We start from the raw sequence: 15,068 nt of genomic DNA on the forward strand, positions 1-15,068 counted from the left end.
TAAAAAACACCACGCACTAATGACTCTTCTGGATAAGGATCCTAATTTATCACCATCCTTGCTAAGATTAGATAGAGGGCTTCAGACACTGAAACAGGTCAACAAGTCAAGTTTCTGTGTTTTTAATATCACTTCACTTCTAGCATTTGCTCTCTTCAACACTCACACAATGATTCTAGAAACGGCAAGGGACAAGATATCTAAGTAAATAGTGACACATTGAATTAACCACCTGTGTTAGTACCACTACCAGCAACAAGTTTGTGCTGGCAGGAGTACAAGTTCCCATTGCTTCTTTTGAAAAAGGAGTTATCCAATTCACTTTAGAAAGCCTAACTGGTGCCGACAGAAACTACACAGCCAAGAAAAAAAGACATTTGTTTTGGAAAGCAAGCAGAGCACAGATCCCTTTTTTCCTCCTTTTGAAAAGCATTTAGTAAACACTCTACCTTCCTCACAGCAAGCTCTGGAATTCCCCAGTCCCCTCTCAGCTGTCTTACTGGAAAAATTAAGTATTTACTTACGTGAAGAAAAGAAAAAACTAACAAAGCAAAGCAAAGCATGCATGCAAGAGACCTAAGAGGATCAACACACCATTGTTTGGCCACAGTAACTTCAATTGCAAGGCACGATCCTGCTGAATTCCCACAGCTGGTGGCAAAAGCGCTAAGTAATAAGTGGACTGAAGAACAAAACACCAGGGAAACTCTCTATGCGAGTTGGTATGGTCAGCCACCACAAGTTGATCAAGCAACCAGGTCTTATCTCTCACTGAGGGACAGGCCCACACCACACCACCACGCCTTTTGGACCAGTGAAGATTGTGCAAGAGTGGTTGTATGCTGCTGTCCTTAGATCGGTGGGTTGGAGAGATCCCATTCCCAAGTCCCCAGGGTGGTGGGAGGAATCTAATCTAGAGAGCCACCAGCTCTTCTTGTAAGCTAAAGAACAGGATTTGCTTAAAGGGACCATAGCTCAAAGAGCTCCCTTCCCGCCCCGTGCCTCCTTTTTCCCCCCCCTCTTCTACCACGTGTCACCTACCCACCTCCCTCCCCCTCTTTCTCCAGATGCAGCTTCAAATCAGTGCTGGCCGTTTATAGCCTGAAACGCATTTTGCAGATGCTGTGCCGTTTAAAAAAAAAAAACAACCCTTTGACACCTATAAAGCATTATAAATCATAGGGCATGTTAATCACCCAGTCTGAGCCCATAATCCTAACTCAGGCAAAACAGTCAATGGGTTTTGCAGACTCCCTCCCACAGGCATTTTGCCTACATCAGGACTAAGCCACAGATTTAGCATTAGTCAAACATCCTCACCCCGACAGTGTTAGGTTGCACCAAGGCAGCAAATTATCTGCGGCTTTCCTCGAGTTTCAGGGAGCTGGGATTTCCCGTCCTTCAAACAGGCATTACAGAAGTAGGAAACATCCTTCACATGGAGCAAGCAGGAATTTATGGAGGCCGCAATATCTGCGACCAAGAGCTGACTACACATACTGAAAAATGCTTTTCAGGGGAAAAACACAATCCAGATCCATTAGGCTAGACCTCTATTTCTTAATTGGCTGCTATTTACAGTGCTGCCCAGCAGCCTGGTCTTTTAGTCAAGGCATCAGGAGATCAAATTAAAAAAATTCTCCAGCTTTCCGGGCTTGTACCTGCATGGTAAGATGTAGCTCACGGTAGGATCTAGGCATGAGCAGCAATGCTCTTCAGGCTCACCTGGTTAAGCTGGCAATGACTTTAGCCTTAGCCTTGCCCCACAGCAGATTCATCCCAGCTTTTCCCAAACATTTACGAGCTGTCAGGGGACGTAGGTCTCAACCACAAGCAAGCTCCAGGTGGATTAAGCCACCTTCTGAGGTCTGACCTACTGGTTGGACTCCTCTCTGCTCCTTTCCAGGCTACCACTGGACTCCTGCTCAGACTAGGAGAGGTCTCACTCCTTCAGTGAGATCAAATCATGCCGTTGCCAGATGGACATCCCTTGTAGTCCACTGCCCAGCCCCAAGTTGATGGCACTGCACACAACAAACGCAGCTCCTACCTGGCTCAGCTTACCACAGACCTGCTTTAGGGAATATGCAATGAAAAGCCAATGAGATGGGGGGGGGGGGGGGGGAAGGAAAACTCACATTACGCAGAGCATCCAGTTATCACTCTATAGAATCAATTAGGTCTTGAAGTGTGGCTGGAGATTGAGAAGAGTTGTCCTTGGCAGAAGGTATGGGGAAAACAGAGAAGCCCTGCCTTTTCATCTTCCAAGGGCAAGAGGAAACTGCCACTGCTACTGAAGCTTTGAATGCATTTCAGCAGCTGAACCTTAACAACCTCACCAAGACGGACAGCACTCGACCAATCTCCACGCTTTCAGGACAGCTTCCAACCCCAGATGCAAGGGAGTTCAGCAAAATCCGCAGCAGGATCCAGAGGCACCAGACCCTGCAGCACGGGCAGGGTGATGCGTTCACATGTGACTATGAGCATCTTAAACATCTTCCCTCCCCAGTCTTCCAACCGGGGTCACCTCACAGACCCTCCTGTATAATAAAAGGCTCCAAGGGTTGGTGTAAAGGATGTTTAAACAATGCCCTGAAAACAGGATAGCTTTGCCTTTGGTTCCAACCACTGGAAGATTAAGATTTGATCCAACAATTGGATTTTCCTGCATTTATTCCCATCACTCCAACATAATCTGACATGTCTGTTCAGGGAGATTCAACTCTGAGTCACTGGTTATGCCCTACTATAGAACTCAGCATGCAATATCTCAATGTCTAACCTAGCAGAAAACAGGCTTGAAAGCATTTTCATCAAAAGCCCTCTCGTCCTCAGGACTGGCCGTGAACATTAACAAAATTAAATTGCACCAAAAAGGGCAAGTTCATCCATCCTCCGAGAGTGGTTTTTAGCTAAGCAAGAGATTTCTGTGGCCCACTGACCTTCAGCTGTCTGCGGATTAGTGCTGAAGACCCAGCAAAGCGCTGGCTCCAAAGGCTATATTCATGCAAATATATCATGCCAGCGTGGCTTAGATCATCTGTTCAGGTCACCTGCCAGCAATTGCCAAGTGAGAATTACAAGACTATTTCACTATAAAGTGAATTAATACACGTTTCACAGACACAGCACAGCAATCCATTACGTCGACAGATCACAGCTTCGCATTCTTCTCACAGCTTCATCCTTTTGCAAAAGGACAAAAAACACCATCAGAAGCATCAGTTCAAGGACGTGTGACATGTGTTTTAAATGAGACAGACCATCTTGTATCACTCATGTCTCACTTTAAGGGAATAAGTTTAACAGCAATCGCCTAGTTAATTAGGAATAGTTTGATAGCTAATTTATACTGTTTTCCACCTACGCGAGCACTGTTAAGACAGATGCTTAAGAGGCAGGGAGAGGCATTTCAAGCATTATATATTGTCCCATCTCCCTCCCGTAGCCATGCAGCTCAGATACCTTGCATTTAACCACAAGATTAGGAGACGCTTTCTCATGCGAAACACGCCGTCTCCAGAAGGAGAGCAATGGTACGGCTCCACGAATGATGCTTTCTAGAGAAAGCGTTCAATTAGCCAGCCTTCCCCATGGGCCACCTTGAACCCATCAGCTTCACTTCACGTATCACGTGCCAAGCAGGGCATTAGCTGGAAGCATCTAGTTAATTCATAAGGGGCAATTTAGTTTAATTTACGCCGCTGCAGCTCTCCTATTTCTCTTGCTAAACGAACAGCACTGACATTAGAACAAAGGTGCCTTCGGAAAGGGTATAGGGACGCACCCTGGCTCTGGGCATTTCTGTTTCTCCAGCATTTTCACACACACCCCAGCAGTCCCAATTTTTTTGCTATGACCACACTCAGAGAGCATGTACATGAATGACAGTGTTTTGATAGTTCAGCAGCAGCCAACGCACGCTGTAACTCTACCTACAGCATTAATAACAGACCAAAGGCAGCCACTGGTGTTGTCACCCTTTATATCACACTAACGCCATCAGAAATTTGGAGCAGGCCTGCTATTTGGTGGGTTGATGTCAGGCCTTCCCCCCAACTACTCTATGCAGCCACTTGTAGGGTGGCATTAGCTAAAGTATATTCTGCCTTAGACACATCTATGACTAGTCAACAGACTAACAGAGCACCTTTGCTTTTTCCAGAGTCTTAAAAATCCCAAAACCACGTGCGTGAGTTCAGTCAGACTGCATTGAAACATCTCAGGTGGGACATCCCGCATCAGCAGGAGATCGTAGCTTCATTGAGCTTTTCCCCACTCAAAGCACTCCTGGCTGGATTATTGCCTTATCTTCTACAAGGAAGCTCTAGTACAGTTACAAACATCCAAGGAGGAATTCAGAGAAAGAAGTCTCCAAGAAATGACCAGGGTCCATCTTTCAATCTAAAGCACAGCACCTAAAATAATTTTTATTGCTGTTTTTCCATCTCCCTGAATCCACCTGTCAGATGATGTTGGAGGGATACGATAAATGCAAGAAAATCAATTTTTTGAATCAAATCTTAGTTTTCCAGTACTGGGAACCAAAGGCAAAAACACCCTGTTTTCAGGGCTTTACACATCATGTAAACGTCCTTTGTGCTGATCCTTTGAGCCCTTCAGCTTCCAAGCCTCTGATCAGAAAAAAAGCTTTTCTCTCATGAAAGCTTGTCCTCCCGAGGGGATGCACTTCTCAGTGCAAGGCACAACTCAACGGGCTGCGAGCTCTTCCCATCTCTTCCATCAGCCACCCCTGGAAAACCATATCAGATCCTGGCCCCTGTCTCTCCGGAAACTCACTCCAGGAATAGGGTAAAAACTAGCGTCCTTACAGCTAACTATTTTAAAACTTCCTCTTTCTGCAGTGCTTTTCCTCAAGAGCTTCAAAGCATCAACCCTATCCAAGGTTTCTCCTGAGCTGAGCATGGAAGATTTCAAGTCATGGCTTTCCATGTTCTTTTTAGGAAGGGACTGGCATGAAGCTAAACTCCCCGATAATATGTAATGGATTTTCTGGGAAGCACAGGCAGCCCAGACTTCTGCCTAGAAACCAAGGATAAATAAGTAAACAAATGCATGAAAATACAAGAATCACCTCTTCTGCCCATTGCTGGACCAAAGAAACATGGAGATTTCTTGGATATCAGAAACCTGAACAAGTCCAGTGTTGTGCTGGCTTGTCTGGGGATCTTTAAGTAAAAGGGTTTGAAAAATCCCTTTTATCCCTAAATCCTTCCCTCTTATGTATTCTCTCTTTCTTTCTTTCACAGACCCTCCTCAACAGCCCCAAAACTCTTTTTTTCTGCATGGACAGCACCTAGCTGCCAATCCTTGGATCTACTTGTCTACACGTACCAACACATACGTCACTTATTCAGGCCTATCTTAAGCTGTTACTCAAAGGTTGATTTTCACTACAACCCTGGATAAAAACTGAGGGTGATAAAGGTCCACCCGTCTCTCTAGTCTTCTTGCTGACAGAGACCCTCCATGCCCCACATGCTTCTTGTTTGCTATTCCACGTATTTTGGAGATCCAGCATCCACTTAGGGACCTTCTGGTTCAAGCTATACAATTTAAGAGGGGAGGGGGGAGGCGGTTCTTTAGGCAAGTGACCTACTGACATTCAGTAACGCTGAGCTCACCTTTCCCAATTACACTTTAGGCAACAGCATGCACATAGTGCCTTCAAGGACAGAATCACCTAACCACTGAGCTTGGAAGGGACCTCTGGAGATCATTTGGTCCAATCTCCTTGAACAAGCAGGATTAATCAGCTCAAGCAGGTTGCCCAGGACAGTCTCCAGTCAGGTTCTGAATATCTCCAAGAACGGAGACTCCACATCCTCTCCGGGTAACTCGATTCCAGTGTTCAACCACCCTCACAGTGAAAAAGTGTTAGGTTTGGGTTTTGGTGGTTTGTTTTTTTACACTCAGAAGCAGCAACATCATCTATACCCTGCTGAAAAGATGCAAGACCAAGCAGAAGGAGGGAGAGACGATGGGCTCCAGCTTGCAATTATTCACCCAGATAACTAGTACAATGCATAAAGAAAAGCAGTTGGTGGGAGCACATCTGGCAGCTATAACACGGAAATGCCACAATCTGAATAAAACCCCGGAGGCCCATAACATTGGAAAAGCCACAAGGCACCTTTGTGTATCTGAGGGAGGCTGGCCTGTCGTTTATCACAGGGAGCTTGCACATGGCTTGCTTCAAAGTTTCTGAATAAAGAGGTACTGACAAAGTATTAGAAATTCTCAAACCATTGCTATATAAGCTAATCACTAATCACCTCGAAAAAGGTCAGCCCTTCCCAGGAGCCACTTTGATTACCTAGAGCCTGAAGAGTCGCAGGCAACCTAGTTAAAGCCACAGTAAGAACAACTGCCCACCAATTTCCGCTTACTGCCAACTCACCAAGGCTCCTGGTGGCATCAGCTAGTGTCACAAGCTGCTGAGATAGCACCCCCACCTCCTCAGCTCCAAGCTGCCGCGATAGCTCTACAAAGAGCATGGCAGAGGCAGACAATATCCAGTGCCATGAGGAAGCCTCTGAATACATTAACATCTACTCTAGCTTTTTAAGCACCTGAACATGGACACTTCTAAAGCTAGTGTACAGAAGGTCCAGGGAAACAGAGGTCTGAGCACCCCAGACATAGCGGTGGGGTCCACCTCTTCCAGAAGTGCTTTCTTGAGAATAGCATTTCTGATTTTCAAGATACCAGACCTAGCTAGACAGATGATGCTGGGATTCAAAATGTCCAGACTTTGGCCACTACCAAGTCATCTTGCGACAGCTTGAGTTCCATGCCTCAGCTTACCCAGTCACAGAAAAAGCAAGCCTGCAGAGGGACTTACACCACTTTGCACAGCAAGAGATAATTGTGAGAGGTTGTGCTGACTAACAGCTTTGGTATTTCATCTGAAGAGTAACAATATTAACATGGGAACATTATACCAGGGCAAAATCAGCAGGGTGCTGAGTAGGAGCTGGTTGGTTAGGAAGTTTTCAGTTCCTTCCCAGTTCTCCTGTACTTCAGCATGCCCATCTGCTCCAGAGGCCCCAGGTCAGGAAGGCTGAGGCACTCTGCCAAGCCCTACTAAGATTTTATTGCACTAAATCAGAGTACCCCCAGGAAAGCGTTCATTAAAACGCCTCAGTATTTTCTCCAGCAAAGGTATAAGAGCCTATAGGTTGATGGGATGGTGAATGAAGCAACACTGCTGGCCTGAGGTGCTTCCAAGCAGCCTGTAATGACTAACAAGTGATACCTTTTCATTGACTGGATATTGGAGCCCTTAAACCACAATCCATCATGACAAAGTGTGTCAGCTCCTGAACTCCACAGACTGTGAAGCATCTGCCGCTGGGTGTAGAAGAGCCAACACATTACAAGGCATTGCTCAGGACTTGACAGCTCTTAATCAATGGGAGTAGGAAGCCTATAAAGCAAGAGAAATGAGGAAAGGGCTTGGCTACAATTGCTAAAAATTACTGACACAAAAGGATGGAGGAAGAAAGGAAAAAACAGACTCCAGAAGGACCAGAGTGGCTATACACCAGAAGGGGAAGAGAAGAGACGCAAGGACACGTGTTCAAGGAAGAGACGGCCAAAAAGCAAGGATAGACCCGCTGGCACGTAGAGGTGGGGTCTAAATACAGCAGTGGGGAAATACCACTCAACTGCAGCGCTGGAAGTGACGGCTGCAGCAACAGGCTCTCTCAACAGCCAGAGTTGCTGGTGACAAGCAAGAGGCAGGAAGAGTTCAAGGTCTTCAGCTCTCAGAGCAGGTCCTGGTGCTGCTCCCATCAGCTCTGCTTAATGGGGATCTCATGCAGCAGAGGAAGGAGGAGAGCAATACACTGGGTGTGCAAAGAGCTGAAGGTCCCTCCCCATTCTCAGCCATATAAAGAGCTGCTTGATTGCTTCTCACAGCAGAGCTCATCAGCCACAATGTTTCTGTACCTTCAGCTGCTCCTGATGGTGCTTATAATTCAGGGCCCAGAGCAAGCTCAACACACAACACAAACGCTGAGGCTATATATGAGAGCTTTAAAGTCATGAGATTTATGGGAGACGCAAGGGAAAATGCATTTCCTAAGTCAGGAAGGCAAGCGCAAGGACTTTAAACAGGCTATATTTATAGCATATGCATGAGCCATACAAAGCCACGCTAAATAACTTGTTTCTATGCCTGATGAGAGGTTTTTGTGCTGTGTGCGCCGGACACGTTTTTAGGACAACAAAACCTTAATGTGACGCCCAGCCTCCAGCCCTGCAAACTCATGTTACATTGACCCAGCTGGGGCAGTCCTAACTGCCCCAAAAGCTACAAAAAAATCCACTCCTGTGCTTGATTCTTGGCTCTCACTATCTCCGCTTTCCCCATCTTTGCAGGCTCTTAACAAGGATGTGGTTTAGTAAATATTCAGGCTAACACATGTAGGATTAGAGCATTCAGCCATACTGAAATCCTGCTGCTTTCTGATATTTTACAAATCAGAATTTCATTGCTAACAGCGCTCCTTTCACTCACAATATCCCAGGACTGTTTATAAGAGAAATGGAAGGAAGGAGAGACATTGCAGAAGCACCATGAAGTGTAACACTCATGAAGAGACTTCCACTTAAGTGTTGAAGATGATGCTGAAAAGGAGAAATCACAGGGATCTTGCATTTTCAGTCACCTGGGATACAAAGATGCCAATTTTGGGTTCATTCCCAGGTGACAAGAGACTTTCTGACTGTATGCAGCCAAAACAGACACCTATCCAGAACAAAGGAGCAAGATCCATTTTCTGGGGAGAAATAAAGCTCTGCAAACATAGGAAGCTTTAGGGAGAAATGGGGGACAGAAGTTCAGTTCAATAAAATAAGTTTCACAAAGGGTTTGCTCCCATTACAGTTGGAAGTACGAGATCAGCAGTGTCTCAGTAGCTGAGGGTAGAAGCCAAAGCCTTTTGAGAAGCCAAAGCCTTTTGTAAAGGGTTGTAGTATTTTATCCTGAGCTCTTGCAGTACTTAGTAACTGCAAAAACTAGCCAGCTGATAAAGGCAGCTTCTTCTGCTTGTTAGCTTAAAAAAAAAAGTCATTGCAATTTCCTTCTGCAGAATATTGCTTTCCCTGCTCCTGCCTAGGATTTCCCAGGCGTGAGGTTTGCTGTGGACAGACAACAGGGTTTGGGATAACCAATAAAAACCAGAACACAGTTATCCATCTAACTCTTATTTCGCCTTTACGCAAAGCAACCCATCAGCATCTCCCAGGCCGATGCCGATGGAAAGCTTCGACGGGAAGGATCGGACCCCTGATCCTGCAGTGTCTCGCGATGGGTGTTATCAACTGCTGTCGCCAGCTCCAGCAAAGTCTTTAGACTTTGCACCTAAAGGAAGAGCCATTCTGGGGCTGCAACATGCGGCAGCAGGTCATTTAAGGTGAAGCACAAGCTGTGCATGGAGCATTGCGTTCATACGCTGCAATTAGCAATACTGCTCAGTACGCTCAATTGCTGGCAATCCATCAACAACATAGCCTTATCTGGTGACTACCTAGGAAGCTGCCATCCGTACTTTAAGCCTTCAAAAGCAACTACATGCCAAGCCTTATTCACCCACGTTTTCTGTGTTCAGGGCAACAGAGCCCTGTTAAGATGATGCACTGATCTCATAAGAACTTCCTTGGTTGAAAGCAGTATGAACAAGCCATAGTTAGATCAGGAATTACTTCCTCGCACCAGCTACAGAGATTATTAGGCTCTGAATCTCTGCAAGACCATTTCTTCTTTCTTTTATGCTTTTCATTAAAATGATACATTAAAAATTTAAAAAAAAAAAAACATGAAAGGGGAACTTGCCAGCAAAGCTGAAGCCGCACAACAGAAAAAGGAATTTTGCAGCTGCTCAGAATTAATTCAAAAAGGAGAAAAAGGGTGCAGGTTGGGTGCCTTCAAACCCCACCTCCCCCCTCCACTTCCAAAAGTGGAGAGGAAGGTAGCAGATAATTATGGATGCAGCAAGCACTCTCCCAGAAAACTTAGAACTCAAGCTTACAATTAAAATTCTCATTTTTATGCAAATTTTGTATGTATAGTAGAAAGCCTGATCCGCATAAATTTGAGGGAAGAGGAGAGGAATCATTAAAAGTCCGGCTGTTGAGCAGCAGCACAATTCAGGAAATACTCATACTCGTCAACAGACGATTTCAAGGGGGGGAAGCTTTTTGCAAGGCTGGGTTGTTGCCCAAGTTCAGGTGAAGGCCTTTTAGTTTAGAAACCCCAGTCTTTTAAAACACAGTCGTGCTGTAGCCTACCCTAAGAAGAGTTGCGCTTTGAATGTGTACCTTGCTTTCTGATAACTGAAGGATATAGACATAACACATATACATAAACCCTATTCTTTGCTTCCCAGGATTTTGCAACATTTGAGACCTCCCATACATGACACACTCATTTCGATAGAAACCATGCTCAAGAAAATGTTATACTACAAATGCCTCTACAATGGGTTTTGATAGGGCTGGACATATGGCAATATAGTAGGTAATATTAACAATCTGCCAAGGCCTTTATGTAAAACAAATAGGTGTTTAAATTATAGTATGGTGTTTGTTTGACTAACCTCTTAGATACACCTAAATACTGTGGCTGGACACACGTCAATCAGAGTCAATTAGCATACGTAAGACTTTCTGTCCCCATCAAAATGCAATACCTTGGGATCCGGGCAATCTTCCACATCCCAGAAGCCTACTCATGCAAACCCCAGACCGCTTAACTCCACAGCTGGGAACAACCTGCATTTTGGGGTTGGCTCATTCCTGGTTCGAGCTCCATTAAACTGCTGAGATCGAGGTTTGCTGTACAAGAGGTCCTGAATTTGAGTAATACCATGAAACGATCTCCCACCTGATCCAGGGAGGATGAGGGACCACTGGTTTGCAACCTGTAGAAGTTACCTGCTTGCTTAAACAGCCAAGGCCTACTTTGCAATAAAAAATAAGATAAAATTTAAAAAATTATATATTTTCCACTTTTTACATGTATCCTATAGTTCACACCCATTCTTTGCAGTATCTAAATACCTACAAATAGACCAGCGCAGAGGACAGCCTTTGTTTGCACTTCTCCCCTTCCCAAAAAACATGTTGCTACAGTAGCTCATTCCATCGCTAATGTCTACAAAGTACTCTACTGACAGCACAATGGGAACGGATATCTCTTACCTCAAGTTTGCACAGCCTACAGCTAATTTTAGTTTTTCTTCTTGTGTTCCTATAAGGAACAAGTTTTCTCCGTTTCTGCAATCAGAGCTGAAGATGAGGCCTCACGTAGACCTTCATATGAGCAACTTGGACTGGACATATTTTTAAGCCTAGATCAGGCATCTTTAAACTCAGCCCAGGTTCTTTTCCAAATTAAAAAACAAAAAAACCAAGCAAAACCCCACAGAACTGGAAATTTGCAGCTGATGGTAAAAGAAGTCAGTGCAAGCAGAGGTGGATTTTGCTCAAAAATTAATGGCAGTTTTTTCATGGACTTTTAGCTAAGAAACAAGATGTTCTTGTCCATAAAAAATAAGGCATTTTGAGTATTTAATTTAGTATATGCATGCATGCCAAGACACTGCGTCCCACTGTTTTCCTGACAAAGTCTCAGAAGCCCAACTACACCCTCCGCTACGGATGTACCCAAATATTCGCTCAAAAGGAAAATTCTGCTGGCTCAGGAGCGTTAGCTCAGAATAAGCTGGCCACATTGAAAGAGGAGGAAAAAACAAATGGCACAAACATTTCTACTCTGTAAAAGGAAATTTGTTTTAGGGTGTACAAACGCAAACTGTGCTTTTTTTTTTTTTTTTTTTTTTAAATTCACACAGGAGTTCCCAGCCCAATGGCGCTGTCAACAATCGACGCGATTCACAGCCGGGCGCAGTTTGGCACGAGACTCGCCACCCAGACGTACTCACGCCTTAACAGCGTGTTTTCCAGAGCAGAAGCACTCCACAGCCTGATGGAGTCCTGGTTGTAGGCTTAAAAATAAAACAGAGCAGCTAACTGTCACCGGAGCAAACCGAGATCTCAAAAAAAAATAAAATAAAACAAAACAAAAAAACCCCAAGGGATCTCCTGGGAGCACTGCTGGAACAAATAAGATTTAAGTTTCGTTCTGTGATTTCTTTTCTTTAAGTAGTAAGCACAGTAAAAAATAAAAATAATAAAAAATAATGTGGGAACAGAGAAAAATAGTAATACATAACAAACGTTATCCAGAAGATGGAATAAGATGGATATGCTTTTTCACCTCCTCCTTGCAAACACATCAGACCTCATGAAGCACCTCTCAGCCCCATCAGCCAAGAGGGAAGGGGCAAGTCCGGCCCCAGCTATCAGGATTCCCTCTGCCTCAGCTCTTAAAACCTGATTTGTGGAGAGGGAGGACAAGTCACCCCTAAGAGCACTCCTGCTCGAGCCCAGCTGGTTCTCACTTCATATCGTCCTTCCCTTCCCAGGCATTTCCTTCTGCGAACATGGAGGTTGGCGACCATGCAGAGCAGGTCCCACGTATTCCCAATCCTACCTCGTCCTCAGTGCAAAGCACTTTTAGCAATAACTGTGTTTACTAAGCAGCAGGGAAGTGTATGGGGTTAGGGTCTGGTTTTTATTTTATTTTAGTTCTGCCATCAGTTCCCATGAAGATGCAACCCATCATCAGCACCTCAGACTTTCCCAAGGTATTTGATATCGCTGTGCTGGTTTTAGATACGGAAATCCCTTCAACTTCCCCAGGTGAACCAGAGCCTGGGCTAGAAAAACACATCTTAGGAGACAGCCATCGCTCCACATCGGCTGGACACGGGCAGCCTCTTCACAGCTCTTTGTTCACGTCCACATGGAGACCGACAGCCAAAGAAACCACAAGCATACCAGGAAAAAAAAACAGGAACAAGGAGAAAATAGAAGTCTCTCCCAGCATGAAAAGGAAAATACACAGAGGTTTGGCCAGCTCCACGCCACTCACCCCTTTGAGCACCAAGACAAGTGATGCATTTGCATCTGTAACAGCAATAACGTGTGTGAGGACTTCTTTTCTATAACCCATATTAAAATGCATTCAGGTTAATGCAAGGCAGACCTCTTGGCAGATTTCCACCATCTACCCAAGCCTACTAAAACCAAACAAAACAGCATCCAGCATTTCCAACAGAGATCTCATCCACAGTCAAGGCTTAAGTTCAGGTTTCCATACCCAGCCACAGTCCAAAGTCACTGGGAAGAGGAGAGACAGGTACAGGGCATCAAAGCCAGCTACCAACCTTGGTGGTGTCATCATGTGACCGCTGGTACCGTTTCCAGCGGCAGCCGTAGATTCCCGTCAGGCATGACAAGCATAGCTGCGGCTCATAGTACTGCAGCGGTTGGTGTTTAACCATGCTCCTTCCAGCCCCTCAGGAGTAAGGTATCAGAAATCCATCAGGTCCTGGGAAAGTCCTTCAGCAGTAGGAGAAAAAGAAAGAAAGAAAAAAAAGGGGGAAGTCAAGAGCATCTCATGATATTTCAATGTATTAGCATACAATTTAATTATTAACTATGTCCTCTGGCTATTAAGAGAGGGAAAATGGCAATCAGAACTAATCCCAGCCCTGCCAACGTATCAGGCTTGTTACTCAACAGGATCTCAAGAAGTTTAATTAGTCTGCAAGTTGTATTTCCTTGTCTTGTTTCTCCCGCTCCACTAAAAATGAATATATTCATAGCAGCTATCAAGAGGAAATGCCGCACAAGGACAAGAGCAGTGGACAGACTATTTGAAGTCTGGTTGATTAGATTTATAGAAATGATTGAAATGCAAAAACCATACGCTCAGCTAGCATAACCTTAGCATTGACTCAGAAACCTCTGCAAAGTTGCACCCCAGCCAAAGTAAATTAGTTTATCATGAGCATCCTATGGAGACTGCAAAACAGTCCCAGCTGAGGAGATAACACTTCTGCGCTTGCTGCAAGAAGCGGATATTCCCCTTCCTTTGCACACGTCCTATGAGCCATAGAAGGATGTGGGTGGGAGGCAGAGCCAGCTGCAGCCTTCACCCAGGAAGGAGATCCCCTCTCCACCAAACTGCATGAACTCCCCAGGGACCAAATTGACTCCGAAACAGCTGCCCTATTTGACATGCGTGGGAACATCGCTGTTTCGAGGGAAAGTACTTTGCTCCATCGATTACAAGCATCGTGCGTCACAAGGCTGTATTTTTATATTTAGGCACTCACTTTCGTCTCTAGTGAGATTCATAACAGGAACAGCCCAAGTCATCCTACGTTCTTACTAATTCATAGAGTCAACATTCAGAAACGGGGACCTGAAAGCAAATGCTTGCCAGCCTGGTGGTGTCATGCTGATATTTCTCAGCTGTACTTAACTCCCACTAGGGGTTTTCCACCATTTCCTGGTGCACAAGTGCATACTCACAGCCCCACACATTGCTCTTGGTGGATAATCTATGCACTATGAATAGTGCTCAATGGGAACTGAACTTGCAAAGTGCTTGGCTGCCTCTGAAGAGCATGCACAGTTGCATGCACTACCTGCACTTTCAGGAAGCAAGTCAGCTCCCGCTCTAGGGTAACTGCTTCATTTCCTTATACTCCAGATCCCCAATGCTGTGGTCTTGCAGAAAGATATGACAGGTATGAGTAACAACATCCCCACTGGCATTAGCATAGTGTGGCAGGCTTGAGCAGGGGGGCTGGACTAGATGATCTCCAGAGGTCCCTTCCAACCTCAATTGTTCTCTGATTAGATGGCTAGGATACCTCTTTAAACACATAATGAGGAGAGTCACCCATTGCTATGTCCCATGGAAGGAAGCCACTAAGAACTGGGTTCACCCAGCTTTTTCCTACAGCTGATGCATAAGGGGATGTTGCAAGCATTGTGGCAGAGACCAAAAGACATTTCAGCAAGGGTACAAACAGCTCAACCCCTCCAGCTTCTGCCCTTCTCTTGCGTCCGCTTACTCTCTATTTTGCGCTGACAGCCCAGGACAGGCCTGTGCTGGCTTT

At 45.1% G+C, this 15,068-nt stretch overlaps 1 protein-coding gene across 12 annotated transcripts in view; it reads right to left on the reverse strand.

Moving 5' to 3' along the window:
* Positions 1-15,068, reverse strand: part of GDPD5 (glycerophosphodiester phosphodiesterase domain containing 5) — a 179,389-nt gene that overhangs the window by 102,397 nt on the left and 61,924 nt on the right. For 11 of the 12 annotated variants that reach the window (XM_068930755.1, XM_068930746.1, XM_068930750.1 and 8 more), the window contains exon 2: positions 13,323-13,497. In XM_068930755.1, coding sequence (XP_068786856.1) covers positions 13,323-13,439 — 117 coding nt within the window. In that variant the 5' untranslated portion in view covers positions 13,440-13,497. Of the gene's footprint in view, positions 1-13,322; positions 13,498-13,903; positions 13,923-15,068 lie in introns of those variants that run through there. The other variant, XM_068930754.1, reaches the window with a different exon arrangement.

Source organism: Struthio camelus, chromosome 1 (genome assembly GCF_040807025.1).
Source record: "Struthio camelus isolate bStrCam1 chromosome 1, bStrCam1.hap1, whole genome shotgun sequence".
NCBI classification, from domain to species: Eukaryota; Metazoa; Chordata; class Aves; order Struthioniformes; family Struthionidae; genus Struthio; species Struthio camelus.